General features: G+C 47.7%; 1 protein-coding gene across 5 annotated transcripts in view; it reads left to right on the top strand.

The window, feature by feature from the left end:
* Nucleotides 1-26927, top strand: part of FPGS (folylpolyglutamate synthase) — a 669976-nt gene that overhangs the window by 625017 nt on the left and 18032 nt on the right. For all 5 annotated transcript variants that reach the window (XM_069609126.1, XM_069609123.1, XM_069609125.1 and 2 more), the window contains 2 exons: nucleotides 12503-12578; nucleotides 13134-13200. In XM_069609126.1, the coding sequence (XP_069465227.1) occupies nucleotides 12503-12578; nucleotides 13134-13200 (143 nt within the window). The remainder of the gene's footprint in view (nucleotides 1-12502; nucleotides 12579-13133; nucleotides 13201-26927) is intronic.

Genomic DNA, 26927 nt, shown 5'->3' with positions numbered 1-26927 from the left:
AGCAATGGAGCAGGAAAAAACACTCAGCTTGATCCACAGGCAACACACTCCTGCCACACTCCGCCGTTTTAATTTTGAGATGATAGCGGAGTGTATGTCATTGGCGGCATTGTGGAAGTGCAGTAATAAGGTGTCATAAAGGGCTTGGGAGATTGGAGGGGGTGGCTCGAGCATGCCAGGGATTTGAATTTGGATATGATTCTATGTAGTTCCTTGCTTGGGTTACGAGCATTTAGGATTCTGTTGCTATAGACATTTTTCTTGCTTTTTTTGATTTCCAGTCTATGTTCCAGTTGTTTTTGCTATGGTGATTTTGTTCTGACCCGAGGGGTCAGCTCTCCAGGTCCGTTCAAGACGGTGCTTGAGACTTTTGAGTGATTTGAGATTGGCGGTGAACCACCTGGGTGTTGGTCCTGATCTCTGGGAGGCCCGTTTTGTTGGAGTGAGCGGTGTGAGGGTGTTTGTAAACCAGAGGTCGAAGGATTCTATCGCTGGAGGTCCTTCCTGGAGGCCAAGTGAATCAAGAGGTTTGAGGCGTGCGTGTGCTAGATCTGGTGTGATTACGTCTTTGTTCCATGGTGGGGGGGGCAGGTGGGTGTTGGTTGTGAGTGGCATGGAATGTTTAGCGGTATGCAGAAGTTAATTGCTGAGTGATCAGTCCATGATGGGTGTTAGGCAAGATTGTGTGCAGTACCCTTTGGAAGACTAGAGCAACCTTGACCACCTGGAAATAGGGAACCCAACCTTTGGTATAAGTCTGTACTACACAGGTTGGTAGTGTGGCTGAGCAGCCAGGCTGATCTCAAGAGGGGTCAATGTGAGCTGTAAGGTTGTAACACAGTTTCACAATGACAGTTATTCAAATAAACACTTATAGTCAAGGTTTCTTGATTAAACAATTATGAATTTATTTCAGTCAGTTATATGTCTTCTTCAGAAGGGAGCGAAATATGTAACAATTATAATACACTTCAAAACACACTCTGTTTCTGTAAATCAGAGGATACCCATTGAGAATGGCACACAGACACTTCCTACACCCTCAGGTGACTTAAATAGCTAGGGCACTGTGGACATTAATATATCACTGGTACACTTAGAGCAATACTGAGTTTGGGTGTAAAAAATTACATATAGGAATAAAACAAAGGTTAACAAATAATTCATAAACTGGTAAGTACTTTTCAAACCCTCCAATGCAAAATAAATTAACCCTTTACTGGAGGAAAGGCAAAAGCACAAAGTTAGAGGAACAAGTCTCTCTCGGGGAGCCAGGACAGCCAATGTTAGTTGAGCAAAGTCTAGGGGAGCTGAAATTCTGGCAGGTAAGTAAAGGTCTTGCACAATGTTTTTAGAAACGTTTGTAGAAGTAAGATTCACTTGAAGGGCCACAAGCTGGGAGGCTTGTGGGGGCAAAGCTGCAAGCAACTCTGCAATGGCAACCAAGACAAATCTCAACTGAGAACAAGTAAGGCTACACCACAAGAGGTAAGTCCTTGGAAGCAAGACGATAAGTACAGTACCTTTGTTTAGAAGAAATGGTTCCAGCTGGCTTCTGTTCCTTTGTGGCTCTGTAGATCCTGTTGTTCCTGTGCCTCAGTCGTGGGGAGAAGAGGGAGGACTTCTGGGGACTCCTGCAACACAATGGGAAGGTCACCGGCAGCAAAGGTCACACTTCAATTCAGTGGCACCTTGCGGTTTCAGCTCCTCGCATCTCAGCAAATAGCAGCACTGCAGGCTCTCGGATGCCACTCTAGACTTTACTCGCATCTGGGGTCCAGCTCTCTGTTGACTTGGCTCAGGCTTTGTCAGTCCTGCTTCCTGGGAGTCCGAAGGATCTTCCTGGAGCTCTGGTCCGACTTAAGTGATGCACTCGATCTGGTGTTCCTCTCCCTGGCACTTTCAGCAGCAGTGGAAGTACAGCCAGCTCTGAGAGGATGTCAAGACAAGTTCACTTTGGGGTTGATTGGTCCCACCAACCCAAGGAAGTCACTCTTGCAGGGCTTCTCTATTCGAGGCGAATTTGAAGCTTCAGCACAGCAGCAGGGCTTCACCGGGCAAACCAATGGTCCAGGAGTTGCAGCAGGTGTCTCTTCCAAGTTCTTCTTTGGATTACTTCGTCCAATGGTGGACTCAGCCTTCGAAGCCAAAAAGCCTCACCTTTTATGCAGGTTTCTCCCATTCATTCCAGCCTAGCTGTCAATCACACAGCAGGGTGGCTGTCCTCTGTTAGGGAGAATTCTCATTCTATGGCTAATTTCCCCTCACCTAGTAAGTCCCCCAGCAGCTTTGCTGGATTTCTGGAGTTTATTTTTTCCACTTGGTAAGAGTGTGAGCCTTTTTCCCACTCTTACATGTGTTTTGCCATGTGTATTTTTACTGTTTGTGTGATCTTGGGCTGTGGAGCACACCACTCCATAAAACCCACCTGTTTGTGCGTGTTACACAGCACCTTCAGTGCAGTGACACAGGGTTGTCTTTGAGACTTCTCACTGACTCCATTTTTCTGGGGCTGACTACTGTCCCCCAGACACAGATAGTGTAATTTACTTTACGTAGTCATTTAAAACTACAGACCCAGTACACCACATCTTACATGGAGTACTGGAAAGGGTTGATGCCTATCCCTTTTTGTCTGTGCCTCTCTGAGCTTTGTTTTGCTCTTTAAACATTTACACTTGGCTGGTGGCTGTGGTATCTACCCTACCTTTTCTACCGCGATTATACTATATAAACGTGGTATTGTTCCAGGCTATTCTATTAGCCTCGAACATAAACCCGCTTGACCAAATACTTTCTTTTGGCTCTGGTCGGGTTTATTCGCCATTTCTTTTTGTTAAAGTCCTTCTTGTGTTTTACTTAGCGCGACAAACCAGGTTTGCCTTCTTTGTTCACCTTTTTTTGGCGGGCTTCTGCAAAGAAGCCCTCCTCTTGGTGCCTGGGTGTCTAGGTGGGCTGTATGTGAGGGAGGGGTGTAGTCACCCCCTGCACAGGGTATCCTAGGAAACACAAGTCGCACTTTGCCATGATTGGCTGAGGTGGCTGTCCGGGCCGGACAACCCCCCTGCCGCGTGATTGACAGCCAGGCTGTGTGAATGGGGGATTTTCGCATAAAAGGCAGGACTCTTGGGCTGGAAGTCAGTCGCCACTGTAACTACAAGGAAACGAAGAAAAGCGGAGAAGAAGACGGCTGCTGCAACTACTGAGTCCTGGTGGAGCCCTGCTGCAGTCCTGAGTGATCGACCCTTCAACGACCAGAGAAGATCCAGTCTGGAGTCTTCTTCCCTTGAGCCTGGTGGGATCAACCAGCTCATCTTCCACAGCCAGAGGATCCTCTTCGTGGTCGAAATCGCTGCACCCTGTTGTAGTGGTCCAGATAGCCATCTGAAGAGCCTATCCTGTTTTCAAGGAGCGCACCTTTTATTCACTGTCGCTGCTGCTGGCCTCATCCCTGGGTAGTGCAGCTCACTCCAGACGTTGTCCTTCTTGTCCCCACGACTGAAGCTCCGGGAACTGTGAGTCTGCGGGAAACTACCAGGAACAACTGCCGTGGCACCAGCTTCTTCAAAGAATAAAGGTACTGTGTCCAGCTTCGAGGAACTAGGGTGAACGCCTTTTCTCCTCACCCAAGGCTTGCCCTTGTCTTCCTTCCCTCTTATAACTTTTGCTTCCTCTGTTGACAATATTAAAGTACTCCTGGCAACGTTGAATCTTGAACTATCTAACTCTGTGATCCTCGACAACAGGAACCCGGTTCCACTTGACATTGGCGCAGGCCTATTGACTTTATCCTCCTATCAGCAAGTGTTCTCTGATTCTGTCTGCCTTGTCAGAAGTATTGCCTATGATTTTTGCCCCCAACTCTCTTTTGCTAACTCGGGTTCTAAGTGTGTTTTTACCCCGGTAACATTTCTTTCCGCGGATACGCGTATCTTTAGTAAGACCGAACTGTCATTACTGTCAAAAAGTGATGATATATGTATTCCCAGTAACGTCTTCTGTTTCACAACACCGGTCTGTCCATAATGTACTTACCTTGAGTTCTTCTGCACAAAGTGAATTGGTTGTGTGTAGTGTATTTTTCATGTGGTTTTAATTTAATAGAAGTGAAGTGTTTTGTGAACTGATGGTTTAAAAATAAATATACTTTTACTTTTTAACCAAAACCTTGAGTCAGTGTTTGCTTGAATCACAGTAATTGTAGTCCTTGGTGTAATCTCTACTACTGCTCATTTGCTCTTGAGATAAGTGTGGCTGCTCCGCTACTGCTACCACTTTAACAGTGTAGTACAGGCTTGTACCAAAGGTGAACTTGTATTGCCACTTGTAGTCTTAATTGTGTGTAGTGGTCCTTAAGGGCACTGCACAGGATTCTGCCTAACACCCTCCAAGGACAGCCCTCCAGCCAATCACACTTGGATGCATTCCTGTAACCAAAGGAGACTAAGCACAGGGAGTTTCGGGCACCTCCCTGACTTCCTGGTCCTGCCAGACAGAATGATGGAGTTAAAGGCCGCTGGAGCCAGAGGCGGGCTTCACTCGTGAATCCCGCCAAAGACAAAACGAACAAAGGGACCAAACCTGGTTTGGTGTGCAGAGAAAATCTCAAGAAGGACCTTTCCAGCAAGAATGGCAAAAAACAAGACTGGGGCCATTTTGACAAAATGGGCACCCATGGGTGCAATACTGCAGCTGCGCGGGCAGCCTGCAGTAAAAACACACAATGGTAGGAAAAAGTAAACCACTGCCACCAGCCATTACTTGTAGAAAGGGTAGCATGAGAAGGTAGACAAAGGGAATTCTAAGTAACCCCTCCAGCTCTCTATGTAAGATAGTGTGTGCTGGGTCTACAAAGAGAAAACGGTAAGTAAAGTCAATTCCACTTCACTGTTCTTGGAAACAGTAGTTTATCTAAGAGAAGGTATTTAAACCTTAAGAAATCTAAAGGATTTCTCTGTGACACTGCAATGAGGGTGCTTTGTGTCACGATGTAAAAATATGCCTATGGAGATTCAGACTCCAAAACCAAAAGAAACACAGGGTTCAAATCAAACGGAAATACATGAGTGGGAAAAAGGTCTCCCTCTCCAGGATAAAAATTAAAAGTCCTGAAGTCCAGCAAAAGAGCTGGGGTTCTCAAATGTAGAAAGGAATTGGCACATTTTCCGAGAATTCTCCCAAACACACCCCTGATGTTTCTTGACAGGTCCGTACTATGAAAGTCTTGTCAAAGCAGCTTCTCCCCAGCTCATCCAGAACATTCAAGGACCAAATCGACACCCTTGGCCGATTTCTGCAACCACTCCTTTGCCACTGGAAGTTCCCCTCCCCTTTAAGCACTCTCATGCGCACCCCCTTCTACAGAAGCCCTCGACCGATCCTTCCTCTCCGGCTATCACCCGATCTCCATCACTCCTTTCCTGGTCAAACTGTCAAGAATTGAACTCTGCATCGACTATGTATACCTCCGTCCCCAAGCACCAGTTAGGGAGATGAGAAATAACTTGCTGACCGGTTATTGATGCCACAGGTGGCTAGAACAAGAACACCGGGTCCCCAGGTAGCTGCAATGGAAACAGGAAGTTAATGTATCAATCGCTTGGCAGTACAATGCAGAGAACCAACAAAAAGATATTTTAGAAGAAAGGGCACCTACCAGTTGGAAAGCTGGGGAAGTTGTGTAAGGCAGGAGGTTAAACAGGATCTCTGCCTGTCCCCCCCAGGGTGGTGCAATGTTATGATCAATGAAGGACCAGCAACTGTGATACCAGGTCCCAACAGGCAGTTGACGTGTTACCACCATAAACTGAAGCTCGACTGAGAAGGACCCCAGGGACGGAGGTTTAGGGCAATGCCTGATGCAAAAAGGAATATCCAACAGTAATCCAGTTAAGTGTCCGAGGTCGGTAAATGTCCGGGAGTACAAAAGAGGAGCGCCGTAGCAAAATGTTATGAATGAGGCAGTCCGTAGAGCCGTAGCCAAAGCAGTAGCAGTTTGTGTAAACCAAGCGGGTAGAAATCGTTGTTGCCAAATGGTCTTTCAAGAGGTAATCCATGAAATGAAACGAGGTAAAAAAATCCAGTGGAGCCAAGAGTCAGAATCTCAAAAACCCTACGAGTTGGGGAAAAACACAGCTGATTCTGTTGCTATGGCTATTCGGTCACGTGAGTGAGTCCATGTCACGTGAGCAGGTAGCCACGGTGTACGCGCATTCCCCAATCTCCATGGTAACTGCCATCTAAGACACGGCCGAAGCCGCCACGGTCACCGCAGCTGAAGCGAAGTAGCAGCCTTTGTTGGTGGGATTTTGTAGAGACGTGCCACTTGATCACCATGTTGCTGCTGGGTCGAACGTCCTTGAACACTGTGAGTGATGTGATCACTGGATGGGTCTTGATATGCTGAGTGTGTGACACAAACTCCTGGAAAAGCTAGCCCTCTCCCAGCTTAATCTACATACTGAAATTGTTGGTTGCCTGGCTTCAGAGCAGCCAGAAGCACAGAAAAACTGCTCTCCTGAACACCCGTGAAGACTTGTTCTCCAATCTTGACTCTAATCTCCCTTCTGTCCTCATTATCCTCGATCTATCCTCTACATTTGACAGTCAACCATGCCATCCTGTTAAACCGTCTCCATGACAACCTTGGTATTACTGATCAGGCCCTGGCCTCGTTGACCTCCTTTCTACCGGCCAACTCCCACAGGTCCAACTGGGGTCTTTCCTCTCTTCTATCCCTCACTCTACTCGTGATGTTCCCCAGGGGTCTAACATGGCTCTTCAACCACTACCTGGCACCTCTTGCTCACTGCATTGCTATTTTCTGCTCCAATTGTCAATGTTATGCGAATGACACTGAGCTTTCTTTCCGGCTCCCCTCAGCCACCTCTGTTTATTCTCTCATACCAGACTGTCTGGCCACAATTCAGGAATGGTGTGCCACCAATGATCTCTGCCTTAATGCCAGTAAGACTGAGATCCTCCTCATTGGGACACCTGCTCCCTCCTTTCCTCATTCTCTCTGGCCGCCCACTCTGGGCCCTCTTTCTGCTCCTTCCTGTGAGTCTAAGAACTTTGGTGTCATCTTGAACTCCACTTTATCCTTCTCTTCTGACATCTGATGTCTCTAAGAAGTCAAACTCCCAGCTGCACCTTCTCAGAGGTATTCTTCCTTTTGTCACTTCCCCCAGAAGCTCACTGTCTCCAGAGCTCTGGTCCTCTCTAGGCTGGACTATTGCAACAGCCTCTTTCTATATCTTCCTGCCTCTACTCTTCGACCTTTACAACTTATCCAGAACAGGAATGTAAGACTTGTCCTTTGGCCTCAAGCCCAGGGATCGTAATCCTCCAGCTCTGAAATCTCTTCACTGGCTCCCTGTGGCTGGAAGGATCAACTTCAAGACCCTCTGAATCATCCACAAGACTTTCTGAGGCCTGGGCCTGCTCTACCTCCAACTTTCTCTTCCAAAACATCTTCCTTCTCGAGCTCTCTGCTCATCCACCTCCAACTCTCTGAGGGTCCGAAGCTTCCCCAAGCAGAGAGTTGGGGGCAGATCTCTGTTCTCGGCTCGGGCCTCCCTACTGGAACAGCCTCCCTGCCTTTCTCAAACGTGAGCAGAACCACATCTGCTTCTGGAAGCAACTCGAGACCTTCCTTTTTGCTTCCGCTCTCTCTTCCTCTCCCCTGCTGATGCACCTGACTTCTCCGTGCACTGGTCACCTGTTCACCCTCTGAACTGGGGCCCAGGCTCCTGAATTTCCAGTTGACCTCTCACTGCCTCCGGCTCCCCAGCTCTTAAAGGCATGGTCTAGTAAAAAATGTTATTTAAAAAAATAGATAGGCAACATAAAAAAAAATACTAGCATTCACTTTTTTAAAACTTCCTATGTAAACTTTTGAGCTATTCAAGCTCAAAATTCGCAAAAGCAAGCACATGGGCGCATCCATTTTGTGAAATGGATGCCCTCCTGTGCTGGCTTTTGCTTTTGCAGCACTAATGAAGGAAAAGCCAGCCAGCTGTAGTAAACAAAAGCTACCGCTGGGTGGCTTTCCCTTCATTAGTGCTGTACGCGGAGGACGGGGACCGGAGACCAGAGCAGGAAAGCTGCAGCTGAATCTCGGTAAGTGCTATTTATTTTTTTTAAAAAATAAGCACTAGCTGCAGCTTTAAAAACGTTGTATTTATGTTTGCGGTCGCTTTTGAAGCGACCGCAAACATAAATGCAACGTTATTGTGTTGGAAAACGCTGCGTTTTTTCTTTCCAAGTTTCTCAGGCTCCTCCAACTCGGAGGAGCCTGAGAAACTCGGAAAGAAAAACCGCAGCGTTTTCCAACACAACCGCAGCGTTTTCCAACACAACCGCGTTGTTTCTGCCTGAATCTGCTTTCCCATTTGGGGCTCTCGAGCTCCCCACGGGGAGCCCAAGAGCCCCAAATGGGAAAGCAGATTCAGGCAGAAACAACGCAGCATTTAGCATTTCCCATTTGGGGCTCTCCGATAGCCCCAAATGGAAAATCAGCTGTAGGCAGAAACACTACGCGGCATGTAACCGCGTTGTGTTTCTGCCTGCTGTGGCTATCACTTTGGGTCTCCGGTCCTCCGAGCCGGCGGAGCCTGAGAAACTTGGAAAGAAAAACCGCAGTGTTTTCCAACACAATAACGTTGTATTTATGTTTGTGGTCGCTTCAAAAGCGACCGCAAACATAAATAAAACGTTTTTAAAGCTGCGGTTTTATTTCTAAGTTTTCCAGGCTGCTCCAGCACGGAAAACTTAGAAAAAAAACTGCAGCTAGCGCTTATTTTTTAAAAAAAATAAATAGCACTTACTGAGATTCAGCTGCAGCTTTCCTGCTCTGGTCTCCGGTCCCCGTCCTCCGCGTACACCACTAATGAAGGGAAAGCCACCCAGTGGTAGCTTTTGTTTACTACAGCTGGCTGGCTTTTCCTTCATTAGTGCTGCAAAAGCAAAAGCCAGCACAGGAGGGCATCCATTTCACAAAATGGATGCGCCCATGTGCTTGCTTTTGCGAATTTTGAGCTTGAATAGCTCAAAATTTTACATAGGAAGTTTTAAAAAAGAGAATGCTAGTATTTTTTTTTATGTTGCCTATCTATTTTTTAAATAACATTTTTTACTAGACCATGCCTTTAAGGGTCTGTATCTGCAACCCTCCAGTCCCTTCTCTCTGCACTTATGAGCCCCCCAAGGGCTGCACTTGCGAGCTAACTGCATTTCCCCACTGACCCTTTCAGGGAGAATTCTCAGAAATGTGCCAATTCCTCTCTACGTTAGAGACCCCCAGCAACTTTGCTCGATTTTGAGGACTTGAATTTTTAACCTGGAGAGAGTGAGACTCTTCTCCCCCTGTCCCCCACTCTCTCGTGTATTTTTAATGTGATTTGAACTCCGTGCTTCGTTTGGTTGTGAAGTCTAACAAACTCCATAGGCATCATCTTTTACATTGTCGCACAGCACCTTCAGTGCAGTAGGCACAGGGAAGTCTTGCAGATTTCCCAAGGTTAAATACCTTCTCTTGGATAAACTACTGTTTCCAAGAGCAGTGAAGTGAAATTGACTTTACTTAAATTTTTAACTTTCTAGACCCAGCACACAGTATCTTACAATGGGGTGCTGGAGGGGTTTGTCTATTTTCTCATGTAACATTTTTATGGTACCCTTTCCTCGATGAATGGCTGGTGGCAGTGGTTTACTTTTAACTGCCACGGTGTGCTTTTACCGCAAGCTGCGTTCGCAGCTGCAGTAAAGCACCCAAGGGTGCCATTTTTGTCAAAATGGCCCTGGTCTTTTTTCGCCATTTCTTTGTGGAAAGGTCCTCCTTGAGATTTACTCTGTGCACCAAATCAGGTTTTTCATTTTTGTCTTTGGCGGGATTCACGAGTGAAGGCCGCCTCTGGCTTCAGGATGTCTGGCGGGGGCATGAAGCGAGGGAGGTGCCTGAAACGCCATGTGCTTAGTCTCCTGGGAGACAGGAATGTACTCCCAGTTGATAGGCCAGCTGGCTGTCCTGCAAGCACAGCCACCCTGCTGGATGACTGACAGCTAGGCTGGCATGAATGGGACAAACCTGCATAAAAGGCAAGGCTTTTTGGCTTGATAGGCAGAGTCGACCACTGGACAAAGGAATCCGAAGAAGAACTTGGAAGAGACGCCTGCTCCAACTCCTGGACCGTTGGTTTTCCCGGTGAAGCCCTGCTGCTGTGCTGAAGCTCTGAATTCTCCTCTACTAGAGAAGCCCCTGCAAGGACGACTTCTCCCCTTGAGTTCGTGGGACCAATCAACTCCAAAGTAAACCACCTGGACATCCTCTCAGAGCTGAATTGAATTTCCACAGCCGTTGCTGCTGGAAACCGTAGAGCCAGTGAGAGGAATACCAGATTGTGTGCGTTGCTTTTAAGTTGGCCAAGAGCTCCAGGAAGATCCTCCGGACTCCCAGGAAGCCGGACTGGCCGAGCCTGAGCCACCTTAACAGAGTGCTGGACCCCAGATGCAAGGAAAGCCCATCTCAACAGCCAAGAGTCCGCGGTGTTGCTATTTGCTTAGACACGAGGAGCTGATACTGCGAAGTGCCACTGAAAAGAAGTTGGTCCTTTTCTGTTGCTGACGGTCCCTTTGCAGTGCAGGATTCCTCCAGATGTCCTCCCTCTTGTCCCCACGACTGAGGCCCAGGAATACAGGATCTGCTCAAGAACAGATGTCAGCCAAAGCCTTTTTCTTCTAACCAAAGGTACTGTAAAGTCTAAGAACTTACCTCTTGTTGTGTAACCTCACCTTTTCTCAGTTGAGACTTGTCTTGGTTGCTTTTGTAGAGTTGCTATCAGCTTCTTTACCTCACAAGCCTAATCAGCTTGTGGTCCTACTTTGATTTTTTCTTTTCTACAAAGACTTCTAAAACATTGTGCAAGACTTTTAACTACCTGAAAGAAGTGCTTCAGCTCACCTAGACTTTTGCTCAATTGACTTTGGCCTAGCCTGGCTCCCTGAATGACTCTTCTTCCTCCTGACATTGTGTTTGGTCTTCCTTCAAGGAAGGGGTTAACTAACTTTGCATTGTGGGGTGGTGGGGGGGTTCAAAAGTACTTACCTGCTTGAGAATATTTGTGTGATCTCTTGTTTTGTTCTAATAATACTTTTCTTTGACTTACTCATCAGTATTACTCTAGATGCAACAGTGATATATTAATGTCCACAGTGTCCTGTCACCTGAGGGTGTAGGAAGTGTCTGTGTGCCATCCCAAATGGGTATTTGCTGGTTTAGAGAATCTAGGACTGTGCATTTTGGAGTGAATTTGTGTTACTATAATATTTCCCCTTCTGAAGAAGGCTTACTCAAACTGACCGTTAAATTAATAATTGTTTAATCAAGAAACCTTGTCTGTAAGTGTATTTGAATACTGGTCACTGTGAATATCTGTGTAATCCCCCTACTGCTCACATTGACCCAGCTTGAGATAGGCCTGGCTGCTCAGCCACACTACCAACATGTGTAGTACAGACTTATACCAAAGGTTGGGTTCCTATTGCCAGGAGGTCAGGGTTGTTGTAGTGCACCCAAAGGGTACTGCATACAATCTTGCATAACACGTCTCCCCTTACATCTTCCCCGCACTTGCCCGGTCTGAATTACGCAAGGCCTAGTAAGATTGTTATTTTGTCCTCCTTTTGTTGCCCCCTCCTTCTCGCATCACGCCAAGAAGCACTTGTGTACAGGCGCGTTATAAATGCCACATATCATTTCAGTTATTTAATTACTTTAATTATATGACCGTGCCCCTGGCAGGGTTCAAGGCCAGTAGGTCCAGGCACCATTGGAGCCATGTGGCAACATCCTGGGGCTTGGTGTAGTGCGGGTCAGTTGCATACCTGCCTACATTAGAGAAACAAAAACCCAGAGAATGAAGTCACCCGAGCCATGTCCACGACTCAAAGCTCTGCCCACCGGCCATGCTCATATATTGCAACAAAAAAAGACTACCAAAAAACATGAAAAATTGCTTGCAATTGCAATAGAAACAGGAAAACTTGATAAATGATACATTTGTTTTCTTCCTTGCCAGACTTCACTTTAACTTTATACACAATTTTCCGCACTCAGCCAACACGCCCAGGCAGCATCTCAGACGTGCATTGTTTATATTCTATAACTTGACAACGAGTCCACTGGATTTTCAGGGACAGTTGTAACATTCAGTGCAAAATACTGGAGACCTGGAGAAGAGCTTTAAAACTCAGAAGTCTCCTAAACCCATAGTTTGGGCAGGTATGGACTGTGTTGTTTGGGTTTTAGAATGGGTTAAGGGTTGTGGTGAGGTAGAGTAATACCTTGGCTGGCTCGTTGCGCTGGTTGCCGGTTTAGCAGGCGGTGGCCTTTGGTGGTGTGGTTTGTGGTCTGGTTGTGGGGCAAGGGGTCTGGAGAGTGGTAGGGCTTTGAGTTTCCTTGGTGATTGATCCCTTTCTTCGCTCATCTCTACCCTTCTCTTAGGGGGTCAGTTGTCCGTGTGCTGCTGTTCAACGCCACAGGGGAGCGCGATACTGGAGCCCTCCTGAAACTGCTGCAGGTAGGTACGAGAGCAGAAGTGGTGTTGCTTGGTGGGCTATGAGGCTACTGGCCTGTATTTTAGGGTGCCTTGGAATTTGCACTGTTAGGGCAATGCTCATTTATGTGGGCTCTAAGGATCCTGAGCTTTGGGTAGTGCTGTAGGGTGGATATAACTGCACCGTGACAGGAGGCCAATGACCTGGTCCCCAGCTTCTGTGCACTGGAGGATAGGTTGCCATTGTGCCTTCAATGTAAGCAGCAACAGCGGGTCCTTTTCCTTGTTTCTCTGCAGAAGGTGGTAGGGGGACGGTGTGAGCCCAAAAGCTCCTTCGGTACAGGTGTAATTAAGCTGGAGGGTGGAGGCAGGGCTGTGCTCCCAAGGATTCTTGTGGAAACCTTTTTTTTTTTCGGCGGCCAGCGTGCATGTGCTCTACTAGCGGCCACAAGAGGGCACTCTTATCAAAGGTTTCACATATTTGTAATGGTCATTTGTCCTTTTTTTACCACTATTCTATTTGTGTATATTTTTGCTGCACCCTTCGTCTTCTACTATAAATGTGCTTCTTTCTTTCAGCCCTGCCAGTTTGACTATGCAGTCTTCTGTCCCAACATTTCTGAGGTGTCGTCTGTGGGGAACGCCGGTGAGTGGCCGCTCTCCATCTGTTGGTACCTACACACAGGGTGGCGGTGGCCACGGCATCCTTAATCGCACTGGGGACCACTTTCAGTTGGGTACTGCACGCAGAAACTGCCCTTCTCCACAGTGCTCAATTCCCCCATGTCCTCCACCTTCCCTGACGATGGCTTGCCTCTCGTGTCCTGAAAGCTCAACCAGAGCATGCACTGTCCATCTCTTCCACTCTATATTGAGCTCCTACCCGTGCTGCCCTCTGGCAGCACATATTGTGCCCCGATTCGTCTCTTTGCACCTCGGAATATTGGGATCCTGCTCCAGCCACTTGTGATCCTCTCTTTAATCTCGGTCTCCTGGCATACTTCCAGCCTGCTGTAATGTGGCCATCATACAAAAATACTGCCACGGACTCGAACGATACCTTCCCCACAATACCTTGAGGAACACTCCTGTCTGACCTTCTCGCAGTAAACACTCCAGTGAAACTGCTTTCACTACATCTTCAACTCTTCCCAAGGCGCACCACTCCCAGCTTTCTCCGTCCTTGGTCTACTGGATCTCTCCTGCCTCCAGTAATCTGGAACCATATTCCTAGACTCACGACCCAAGCACTAACAGGACCTATGAGTTTGATCAATGCCATGCAATTGACACTAAGCTATCAGTCCAAGAACTGCCCATGCCTTCTAATCCTACTCCTCTGGAAATCCATGAGCAGAGCTAGATTCCCCAGGGGCCATCGAGCACTTATTTTGGTAATCTCACATATCTGGGAATTTGTTTAGCAGAACTACCTACCGGGAATCTGTTAGGGGTGTCACGGTATTAGTTTTATGACGGTACGATAACCTTCTTGCCAAATGACGGTATATCATGGTTATCGCGGTATAGCAGGTGGTTAACTAATCTTAACAAATATTTTCTAAAAGGTCATACATTGTCAGATTCATCATCACAAACAAAACCAGACACCCAGGGCCAGAATTGGGCTTTTCAACATACTTTCCACTGAAATGCCACCCCTTGCTTCCAGCAAACGCATGTGTGGAGAGGAGGGGGTGCTGGGGGAAGGGAGCCCTGCTGCGACTGGAAAAGCAAACTGAATAGCTTTTCTTAAGTGGTCATTTAGGCTTTTAGCTCCCCCACTGGCTACTGGTGAAGATGAACATGTTGCCATCTTGATAATCTGCATGCCACCGATCAATGGAGGCTGATGGTAGTATACGCTTGTGCGCATTCTCTCTCTCTCTCTCTCTCTCTCTCTCTCTCTCTCTCTCTCTCTCTCTCTCTCTCTCTCTCTCTCTCTCTCTCTCTCTCTCTCTCTCTCTCTCTCTCTCTCTCTCACACACTCACACACTCACACACTCACACACTCACACACTCACACACTCACACACTCTTGCGGGCCAAAAGGTGTTCAGCAATCACGGACATGTTTCCCTTTGGTATGGCAGCAGGGGCTACCCGCAGAGATGAGTGAATTTTGCAGTGTGACTTATTATATGTAAATTCAATGATGGAACCAGGGAAATCCCCCATTGTCATATGTTTAGCAAACCATATCCATTATAAATATATGAACCCCAAAGCTGCCATCCCAAAGTAAACCCTTTTCCTTCTTGGCACTGTATTTATTCTTCCTATTGCTAATATATTGATTTTATGTCAGGCACGTGTGGTTTATGGAATGGCATTAAAAACTGCTTCAACTGAAACTACTTTCAAGACCAAGACTCTGCAGCACTTGCTTACTGCAGCCTTTCCAAATCAGATTGAAAAGCACACTTAATGGTATAAACGGTATACCGGTATAAACAATGTGACAGTTATTATTGTTCAATTAAGTGGTTCACGGTATCTTTAACGGTATACCGTTACATCCCTAGAATCTATCTAGCAGTACTACCAACCCAAGCACTAATGGCACTTGTGAACTTGATCATTGATCTATCAGTCCAAACCTACACATCTGGAAATCCCTGAGCACATCTATATACCGAGGACCGTCTAGCACTTAATCTTTGCTAAACCCCAACCATTTGGGAATGTATTTAGCAGAACTACCTATCGGGATCTATTTAGCAGAACTACCAAACGAGGACTTCTCTAGCATCTACCCAATAACGACATGAGTTGGGACATATGTCTGTCACCACCAGTCATTCTTCGCCAAAGCAATTTGACCCAATAAGACACGGGGAGGACCTAGGCCTAAAAGCCCAAAGCACACTCAACATTTTGCTTACTCTTCCCTTTGCACCAATAAACCGTAGAATGCAGCTATACCCCTCGATTTATTTGGCCTAGCTGCACACATACTAGTACACCTCAACAGTCTTTAGAACAAAGCTATACCCCTCGAAATCGGCCTAGCTGCACACATCTCATTCACAAACTGTGCCGTAATGCAGATACCCAAGTCAGTTGGTCTTGCTGCACACATTCTACTTAACTCACACAACCACTGCACCGCGCATAGCACTAGTATGCAGCTGCACACCACTTATTCCGCACTGGCTGCACACATACCGAGTGCACCAGCACGTTTTACTACATTACTCTCTCCACTAACTTAGACTCTGGTCCCCGAGGATGTTCAACCGACAGCGCTTTGAAATCATACCAATGGTAAAAGTTGCTATACAAATGCCTAATAACATAGCATAACATTGCCTGATCGTCCTGATCGTTCCCACCCTGGGCATCTGTAGCACATTACATCTTTGCCATCAGTTACTAGATGGCTCTGTGCTGCCGGATGCTCAACTCTTGCCACACAGATGTCCTCTTACTCGTGGCCTCGGTTTCAATATGGGGCCTACGAGAAACTAGAGGGCATTCTCAATCCTGTTACCCCTGAATGATCTTCTCAGATGACCAGGGGACGGCCATCACTGTTGGATCCAGAACCTGGGGGTGGACAAGCTGGGGACGATCACCTGGGTAGAGGCTCCTTGGGGGTTAGGATTGGGGTATCCAGGGATGAAACACGGTATCCCCTTTGTTGTAGCAATCTGCCAATACCCCTCCCACCACCTCTTTAGGTTGCGCTAAAACCTAAAACATCTTCCCTCATTTTCCCACATGTAACATCTACTGGTACAGAGACAGTATCCCCCATTTTCCTTTTCCTGTGAACAGAACATTTCCCAAGCCTTTGTAGGCTATTGTAAATTCTCTCAGCCCAATATTAAAAACCACTTTGGTACTGGAACGAGGAAGAGGGCCTCAGAGAGACGCCATTTTCAAAGTCAGGCATGTCACATTATTTGTTGTCAGGCAGGGAAAAGAAAGGGACTCTCACCTGCCGGCAATCAACCTGTCTCAGGTGTAAAAAGACTGGCAGTTAGGAGATGCCGTTCAGAAGGAGAAGCACAGAGCTGGAGAGAAGCAAAGAGGCGATGTCGGAGAGTGTTGTCCCATGGAGGCTGCGACCATGGAGGACTACAGAAGTAGGTGGTCATGGAGGGTCTGGAATCAGAGCAGGAGCTCCAAGGTCGTGAGGCTGACAGAAAGAAGGAAGCTGAGTGAAGAATCTTCCGTCCCCCTGCAAACACGTGCTTGTTCTCCCATGGCATGGAAAAGACAAAGGAGGGGCAGATGTGAAACCCCAGAAGAGCTGTAAGCATTAGGCGCGATAAGGAGAAAGGCTGAAAAGGGAGCCAGGAAGTGCTATAGGTTGAAAACCCTTGTCTTGTATTAACCGCAAGTGAAAACTTTCAGTGATGTTTTAAAAAATATGTGAATACAGTGTATCAGGAGTGGAGTTTTCAACTTATATAAGGATACAATTTAATTGTTCAAGACAGGCATTGATCGCCTGTTAATTCTAAAAGGAAATAATGCTTTCTGAGTATCGTACAATTTGAAATTGAACAGAATGAAAAGTGAGCTGAATACTTTGGCGAACCCCGAAGCAAATTGAAGAGCTGAAACTAAAACGTGTGAATAGTGAGACATTTTATGGACTGTTGAACATTTGGAAAGCCGTATGAATATCGAAGCAAAAGCTAAAATCCAAGGAAACTGTTTGAGTTTATATAGCGCTTTAATCCAAAGCTCTTTACAGTATAATCTTGAAACAAAACCTTGACCCAACGGAAGAGGGGCATTGTGGTACATGTTGTGAAAAGACAAGTTAAAAGGCATTCCAGAATTGCCTATAAACTAGGGGAAGGAAAACCCTGATATTCTGTTGAAATGGAATGCGAACAATGAACTACTGAAACATAGTATCAAAGTGGTCGCGCCTAGACAAGGGTGTTCTCGAAAGTGTCTTAACAGGACAATGAAAGTATCCATGTTATTAATTAAGAAGTTGTTTAAAAAAAGCAAGTTGTTGAATGCGAGCAACAGAAGGGGAGCTACTTGTTGAAAACTAAGTGGGAGCAAAACCCCAAAACAATCAGATAAAGAAATAAAAGTAAAGAAGGAATTGTGCAAGAGGCACAATAAGGAAAACACAGGTGCACGGATGCACGAAAGTAAAGAAGGAAATGTGCAAGAGGCAGGGAACGTAAAGCAGAAGGTGCAAGTGTGCATGACAAAAGGGTGCGGGAATCACCTGAAGATGAAAGACGAAAGGGAATACAAGTGCATGAAATAAAGAGAGGGGCCAAAAATCAGAATGGTTGCGCTTGTGAGGAGCAAAGTGTCGCGCCTTCATACTCTTGTGTATAGGTGCGTTATGAATGCCATATCATATCGAAGAATCTGGCGTTTTCGAAAGTCTGAATTTTACCCCGTGAGGTGTGTGAAAGGAACTGTATTTTTGATGCTTGTTAATCTGCTTAGAATCACATGCTGTGCATATAGTCCGACATTATTCGTAATCGCAGAGTATTGCATCTTTCTTTCGAAGATCGAATGGGGATGTCAACATGGACGTTACTGTAACACTATCCATAAAGTGACGTGTAGTCTACCCAAAATCCCTCACGCGTCGAGGTCGCTCAGTTTTTTTTTTCTGCCCAACTAGTTGGTCGCCTTATGTGAAGCTCGAAAGAGATATATTGCAAATATTGATGCTTCTTTGTCACTCGACCAATGGTCGTATAGTCTTCGACTTTCCACTTCGAAGGGTACTTCATGGACCCCTACGCCAAAAATATCCACTGCTTTCGGCTACTAGACTGCCTGGCTTCGGGCAGGTCTAAACAGTAGGGATAGTGGGACCGGGGGCTGATTCTCTGAGAATGCTTTTCCTTTTCCCCTCTTTCCCTTTCTGGTCTGGCTACCGCCTTTCACCTCTGCTATGGAGAGGACTCCATTTAAGTTTTGTCTGTCTTGCAACGGAAAATACCCCTGGAAGGACACCCATCGCAAGTGCAATAGGTGCTTACCTCGTGTCCACAACAAGCGATCCTGTAAGTCCTGCAAACTCTTTCGTCCTAAGACTTTAAATGGTAGGCAGACAAAAAGGTTGGCGGCCTATGCGATGCAGGCCGAGAGTTGTTCCCCCGTCGGCGCCGTCGCCTCAAGTGACGAGGATTCCAGCAGCAGCCATGGCTCTGATGTGGAGGCCATAGACCTTTCGGCTGAATCGTCCGGTTCCCAGGTGCCCGTCCCCGACAGGCAGGCCGCCGGAACTGCTATGGGGAGATCACACCCCAGTGACAGGGGCACACACGCACCACCCAAGGATAAGCATACAACCCCCCCGAGCTCCCTCGACGGATGTGTCGAAGAAGCGTCAGACGGCAATTGCCGAACCTTACGATTCAGCGCCCTCCCCGCATCCATCTACTCGGCATGCGCCGGGCCTTCCTCTAACAAGGCCATCTCTTCCAGAAAGCACACGAGTGCCAACACACCGTCTAAGAGCATGTCAGCCCCAAAGCTTTTGGCAGAGCCGGTAACCGCAATGACACCTGTAGGCACGCCAAAATCCCTCTCACAGCCATCAAAGCTAAGCGAGAGTCTCGCAGCTATTGTCTCGGTGGCAGAACAACAAAAAAGCACCCCCTCTCGTCTAGAGGAGTCTTTTGAGGGGCCCCAGACCCTCTCTATGGCTTTATCTGATAAGTCCTGTCCTTCTAGGGAACCTTTCCCTCCGAGAGACCCCCCTCCCCCATCCTCTCCAGATCCCTCTGGTTCATCCCTGTGGACCAGAGTGAGCTTTGAGACCTACATGGACCTACATGGACAAACTGTCACAATTTGTAGACTTTTCTTCAAAGTTTATTACTTCCAAGAGACCGAAGGGGGAAGATTCCAGCCCTATTTTACCAAAGGTCCAGAAGCTTTCAAGCCAAACTCAAACTCACCAAGAAGAAGCATTTGAGTTTTCAGAACCAGAAGAGACTTACAGGGATACTTATGGTCATGAGGACAATCCTTTTGGGCAGGAAAAAACTGACCAGTGCCCAGATTGAGGTCAAGATCAGCCGGCAGAGGAAGCTCCTTGGCTCTCCCCCACTCCGACTCCTGACCCAAACGCCCTTGGTCTGGATCCTTCCTCCTCGCCTCAACAGTGACTGGCAAACCCTCGGTTTGAGAAACTGTTCTGCCCCTCTCTGTCTGGCTCGTTGTACATCCAGGGGCATGCCACATCAGACTCCCTGGTTGTTACCACCACCTTGAAAAGGGCTGGAGTGCCACTGTCTACTGCAGAGGTGCCCCCGACAAAGATCGCTAAAAACCGTATTCCTTTGGCAAACGTATCACCATTTCGGCAGCATATTCTACAAGAATTGCAAATACTACTCTTATTGCGAGTTATAGTGATGTGCAGTGGAACCTGCTTCAGGAGGGCCTCCAAGAGTTCCATGAACCCGTGAGATCATGCCTGCTGGCGGTCGTCTGAGGGAAGACAGGTTACCCACAACATCCTTTAAAAGTACGCTAGACGCTGCTGAGACGGTGGGGCGTACTCTGGCTCAGGGTACTTTTTTATAAAGGCACGCCTGGCAAAAAAAAAACCTCTGGGTTTAAGCCAGAGACTCTGGCCTCTTTAATAAACAAACATGTGGAAGAAACACATTTGTTCGGTAAGGCTGTGGACGGCCTCTTGGAAACAGCAAAAAAGAGCATGAAACTCTTAAATCTCTCAATCAAATCACAGCCAAACCTTTTCAACAACAGGGAGGGGCAAACTCTCGCTGTTCCTTTTGGGGCCAGTCTTTTTCCCGATCTCCACAGGGTCAGTATGGCAGAGGAGGTGCCCCATGGTGGTGTAGACCAGGCTCAGCTGGCAGCACCCAATACCAGCAGAGAGGACAACGAAGAGGCAACGAAGAGGCAAAGGTAGAGGCAGAAACTCAACCCCAAGAGGCTTCAAAATTATTCACCAGTCGGGGTCCCCTCCCATGCCTCCCCGGTCGGGGACGTTTGTCATCATTCCTTCAAGCATGGGAGGGGATCACTTCAGATCAGTGGGTGCTCAAGACAGTCACCCACAGTTATTGCATCGAGTTCCACAGGCCACCTCGATACCATCCACCAAAGAGCAGATGCCTATTACAGCAAAGCTGCAAATCCTGCTGCAAGAGGTGCAGATCCTTCAGGAAATGGGCACCATAGAAGTCGCCCCCATTCATCAGGTAAACAAGGGTATTTATTCAGTGTACTTCCTTGCACCCGCAAAGGATCTCACCATGTGCCCTGTGTTAGACTTGCATCCAGCGAACAATTTTGTCAAGCCACAAAAGTTCAGAATGACAACATTACAGGAAGTAATCCCACTGTTGACACAGGGGGATTACATGGCAACATTGGATATGAAAGATGCATACTTTCATATTTCAATGTTGGCAGCGCACAGAAAGTACCTAAGGTTCATGATGGAGGACAAGCACTATCCTTCCCTTCGGCATTGTCTCAGCCCAAAGGGTGTTTACAAAGGTACTGGCGGTAGTAGCTGCTCACCTGCGCAGGCGGTCCATTCCAGTCTATCCTTACCTCAACAACTGGTTAATAACTGGGGATTCGTATGGAACATGTCTATCAAATACCCAGAAGACGGTAGATATCCTCTTCAATCTTGGGTTCTCGATCAGCGAGGAAAAAGGTCCAGCCAGACCCCAGCAAAGTCGAGCATTTTCTGGGGGCTCTAATTCACTTCCAGATCCCTCACTATGTAGCCAGTCGCGAGGCGACCGTACACAAAGCCATGCGACTGTTTGGGATGGTGGCCTCCTGCATTTATCTAGTCCCACACGCACGTCTGCGCATGCGCCCATGCAAGAGTGGCTCTTGAGCCAATGGTGTCAGGCCAGCAGACAATGGGACGATCTAGTGGTTGTCTCTGCAGCCCTCGTTCTCTCTCTGCAGTGTTGGTCAAGTGAAAGCCTCTTGCAAGGGAAAACCTTCACCACCCCCGCAGTAAAAGCCACTCTCACCACGGACGTATCTCTGACGAGCTCACTGCCTTCATCAGACGGCGCACTGCATTTGGTCCCCATCAGTAGCACCCAACCACATAAACCTGCTAGAACTGCTAGCAGTGTTGAAGGCCCTGAAGGCTTTACAGTCCTAGTCCTCATGGACAGTACCACAGCCATGTATTACCTGAACAAGCAAGGGGGCACTCACTCTACATGGCTATCCAAACTGTCTTGGAACCTATAGAAATGGGCTCTCAAACACAAGATGTTCCTCCTGTCACAACACGTTCCAGGGGAACTCAATCTTCTGGCGGACGTGTTCAGCAGAGACTTCCCACTACCCGTAGAGTACGAGTGGCGATTTCACAAAGGTATTGTTCTCAACGTCTTCGCAGACTGGGGCTTCCCAGAGATAGACTTGTTCGCAACCCTGAAGAAAGCACAATGCCCAGATTATGCCTCCCAGGTACCTGCAGAACCGCTCCAAGGGGAACAGACTCTGGAAAAACATGGTCAGGGAAATGTGTCTAAGCTTACCCCCCACCCCCTGACTCCCCTACTCAACAAGATAGTGCTCAAGATGCACCGGGAACCGGTCACAATGATTCTGGTGGCCCTGATGTGGGCCCGCCAACCTTGGTTCTCTCATTTTATGGCAATGTCTGTTTGCCCCTGCGAGGAAGCTGCCATGCCCGTACAACATGCTGTCCCAAGTCATGGGAGGGGAACACTTCATCCGTGCCCGCAAACTCTCAATTTAGCAGCCTGGTTCCTGAGGTCACAGTTTGGACACCTCCAACTCCCTCAAAGATGCATGGACATACTTTCAGAAGCACGAAAGCCTAATACCAGACATTGCTACTCCAGCAAATGGAAACGCTTTGTCATCTGGTGTAATGGCAAGAGCATCAATCCTATTGAATGCTCACCAACACACATTGTCTTGTACCTGACGCACTATTAGATTCAGGCCTGGTTTTGGATTCCTTGATAGCCCACTAAACTGCACTTTTAGCTCACACCACGTCCCAAAAGAAGGTTTTGTGGTGGAAAATTCCAGTAATCAAGGCTTTTATGGAGGGGGTTAAAAGACTTCATCCCCTTATCGCCAACCCAGCTCCCGGATGGGACCTGAACGTTGTACTTAATAGACTAATGGGGCCTCCCTTGGAACCTATGCATAAGGCAAGCCTTAAAACACCTACTTACAAGACTTCCTTCTTGGTGGCAGTCACATCAATAAGGAGAGTTGGTGACCTTCAAGCCCTTTCAGTTCAAGACCCATTTGTCATGATTCACAAGGATAAGGTGGCCCTGCGCACCCACCCACGATCTGCACCCAAATATATTTCAAAGTTCCATGTGAACAAATCAATAGAACTACCCACTTTTTTTTCCAGAACCCCACAAAATGGCAGAAAGCAGCCTCCACACATTTGATGTAGGGAGAACAGTGATCTGTTTTCTGGAAAAAAATAAGACCACTAAAAATAAAGAAAAACAGTTTTTTGTTTCAGTGGCAGCGGGTAGAGAAGGGGACCCTGTTTCTAAATCGGCTATTTCAAAGTGGCGCATGCCCCAGGGGCATGTCGACTTCAGCAGGTGTCCAGATTGCGGGGGTCTTATCCCCACGTCCGACGCCCACTCCCTTTGCCTCCGCTGCCTTGGCCCTGACCACGGCTGGGAAGGTTGTTCTGCGTGCGATGCGCTGACTCCACGTGCCCTGAAGAACAGGCTAGCTAGGTGGAGGGAGCTCTTTGTTAGGGAGAATGCATCTTTATGGCTAATTTCCCTTACCTAATGAGTCCCTCAGTAGCTTTGCTGGATTTCTGGGGTTTATTTTTTCCACCTAGTAAGAGTGTGAACCTTTTTCCCACTCTTACATGTGTTTTGCCATGTGTATTTCTACTTTTTGTGTGATCTTGGGCTCTGGAGCCACACCACTCGATGAGCCCAACTTTTTGTGTGCGTTACACAGCACCTTCAGTGCAGTGACACAGGGTTGTCTCGAAGACTTCCCACTGACTCCATGTCTCTGGGGCTGACTACTGTCCCCCAGAAACAGGAAATGTTACCATTTACTTTATGTAGTCATTTAACCTACAGACCCAGTACACCCCATCTTACATGGATTATTGGAAAGGGTTAACTATAATCCCTTTTTGTCTGTCCCTCCTGGAGCCTTGTTTTGCTCCCTTAGCACTAAGACTTGGCTGGTGGCAGTGGTATCTACCATAACTTTTCTACCGCAATTATAGTGTATAAACGTGATACTGGTTTAGGCTATTGTAATCCAGGTTTGCCTTCTTTGTTCGCCGTCCTTTGGCGGGCTTCTGCAAAGAAGCCCTCCTTTGGCATCTTGGTGTCTAGGTGGGCTAAATGTGAGGGAGGGGTTTAGTAATCCCCTGCACAGGGTCTCCTTGGAGACCCAAATCGCACTTTGTGTCCATTGGCTGGGGTGGTTGTCTGGGCTGGACAATCCCCCTGCTGTGTGATTGACAGCCAGGCTGTGTGAATGGGTGATTTTGGCATAAAAGGCAGGACTCTTGGGCTGGAAGTCAGTCGCCACTGGAACAACAAGAACCGAAGAGAAGCAGAGAAGAAGATGGCTGCTCCAACTCCCGAGCCCCAGTGAAGCCCTGCTGCAGTCCTGAGCTGTCTACCCTTTAACGACAGAGAAGATCCAGTCTGTAATCTTCTTCCCTTGAGCTTGGTGGGATCAACCAGCTCACCTTCTACAGCCAGAGAATCCTCCTCTGGGTCGAAATCGCTACACAAAGCTGTAGTGGTCCTGATAGCCATCAGAAGAGCCCTCTCCTGTTTTAAAGGAGCACACCTTTTATTCACCGTTACTTTGTTGCTGCTGGCCTCATCCCTGGGTAATGCAGATCGCTCCAGACGTCGTCCTTCTTGTCCCCACGACTGAAGCTTCAGGAACCGTGAGTCTGCAGGAACTACCAGGAACAACTGACGTGGCACCAGCTTTGTTCATTCGAATAAGGTTCTGTGTCTATTTGGTCTTTCTCTCCGTCCGACCTTGAGGAATCGGGGTGAACCCTTTTCCTTGCCGAAGGCTCGTCCTTTCCTCCTTCCCTCTTATAACTTTTGCCTCCCTTTGACAATATCCAAGTACTCATGGCAATGTTAATCTCAAACTGTTCTAATCGTGTGATCCTCGACAACAGAGCCCTGCTCCATTTGACACTGGCGCAGGCCTATTGACTTTATCTGTCTCTTAGAATACGTCCTCTGATTCAAGTGCCTCGACAAAAGTATTGCCTATGATTTTTATCCCCTTTTCCTTGGTTTTTATTCAATGTGCGAAATGTGTTTTGACTACGGTTACAATTCTCCCCGCGGGTACGCTTCGAGTGGATTGTGTCCTCCAACATATTCCTCATCTTAGATATGTATTCCATCCAGCTTTGCTGCTCTTCGGAAAATTTTTTGTCAGAGGGCGCCGTGCGTCGATTTCGTCGAGTCTATGGTCCCTCAAAGGCCTCCGTCGAGGGTGACAATATCGGGTATATAAGAAGCATGCGCAGCGCCCGTTGGCCTCAGTTCTGTTTTTCCGCAGTATACGTTGCTTCGGAGATTCGGCGCGCCTCGAGTTCTGTGAATAAATATACCGAAATATGTCCTCGTCATCAACGCCGACCATGCCCCCAAATCGGGTTTCTAAAAGTGCAAGTCGTGGGGTTCAAAAATGTTGATCACGGACCCGCACCGAGAGTGTTTGTGGTGCCTCGGAGAAGGCCACGACATGGAGGCCTGTACGAAGTGTCGGGCGATGACGGGAAAGGCCTTGCGAGAAAGGAGAGGAAAGCTACAGGTAGGTCGCAAAACCGATCGTAAAGCCTCTAGCGTCGAGTCGAGATCCCGTGAGGAGAAATCTCCTCGACGCGAAAGGCATCGATCCAGGTCCCGAAGCGATTCCCAACGCTAGTCTTCGTCAAAAAAATCGAAGAAACGACGCCACAGGTCTCCCTCCACCTCGTCGTCAGACGAGTCTCCGAAAAGGATGAAATGCCCCACGAAACATTCGTCTCCCGAAGAGTGGGAATCATTCAGGGTCAAAATGATGGAGGTGTTTGAGAAAGCGAAGCCTCGGTCCGCGCCTTCTTCGGAAGCCGACCGGGAGCGTCATCACTCCGACACTCGCACACCCTCGAGCCCGGGTGATCGAAAGAGGAAGGATCGAGAACCTTCCAGGACGCTGAGCGAAAAATGCTAGAGTCGAGTTGACCGTTCGAGGTCACCGCCGCCGTCTGAGATCCATCACACCTCGAAGGGAAAATCTTCGAAGACCGCCTCGACGATCACTATGTCGTCGACGCCCTTATCGACGTCGAAGCCCTCAGCGCAAAGGCTCCAGCCAAGCCAGGGAAGCCAGAAAAAGGGAAGGATAAGGTTACAAGACCTGTAATATCCTCAGACCCCTGTAACACACCTCTTCCTCCTTCTCTGGGAGAGAAGGTTTTCAAGCCTCTCCCCAGGAAGGAGTTTTTCAAGTCCCTGACCTCAATTTTTGAGGAACAGGAGAGATCTGATGAGGAAAATGTACCTTTCGGGCTAGAATATGGCACCCCAAATGTCCCAGAATGCTTGATCTCAGAAGAAAGCAGAATGAGGGATTTGGTGGAATCTTTACACAATGCAAGTGGCATTGACACATCTCCTGAGAATTACTTTGGCAGACCAGAACCAGGAGAGCATGCCAGTCCATCATACCGTCAATTAATGACGAAGGTAGTAGATTACTTAGGATGGGCTAGACCATCATCCCAATTCATCCAGGATGATTTAACAGATATATTGGACCATGGTCCCACCGAAGACCCAGTACTACCCTTTCATGTAGCCCTGCAAAATAGGGTGGCCAAGAATTGGGACACTCCGGATTCTATTCCTCCGGTAAATAAATCCCTCACCTCAAAATACCGCCCGGCCAGTAGCGACCCTGGCTATCTGTCCAAACATCCAACTCCCGAGAGTGTGGTCATACAGGCAGCCACAGCTTCTAACAAACTTGCGTACCTTTCTATTCCTCTAGACAGGGACGATAAGTGTGTGGATGGCTAGGCACGGAAGTTATTTTCAGCTGGGAGTATGGCTTTAAAATCTGCCAACTCCACATGTGCCTTGGCAAAATTTTCGTACACTCTGTGGGAGTGCATCGCAATGGCAGCGGAGCACATACCAGAAGGGGAAGAAAGGGAAGGGTTCCTAGCCATCATTAGAGATGGAAAGGAAGCCATGCAGGAATCCCTTCAATCTGGATTGGACACTGCGGATAGTGTAAGCAGGTCCATGGACACTAGCACGGTAATGCGCAGATTTGCGTGATTACGGAAGTCGGGTTTTGCACCGGACGTACAGAACCGCTTTCTGAACATGCCTTTTGACGGGG

Source organism: Ambystoma mexicanum, chromosome 8 (genome assembly GCF_040938575.1).
Source record: "Ambystoma mexicanum isolate Mex_15411 chromosome 8, UKY_AmexF1_1, whole genome shotgun sequence".
Lineage (NCBI taxonomy): Eukaryota > Metazoa > Chordata > Amphibia > Caudata > Ambystomatidae > Ambystoma > Ambystoma mexicanum.
This window is presented reverse-complemented; position numbering and strand designations above follow the sequence as displayed.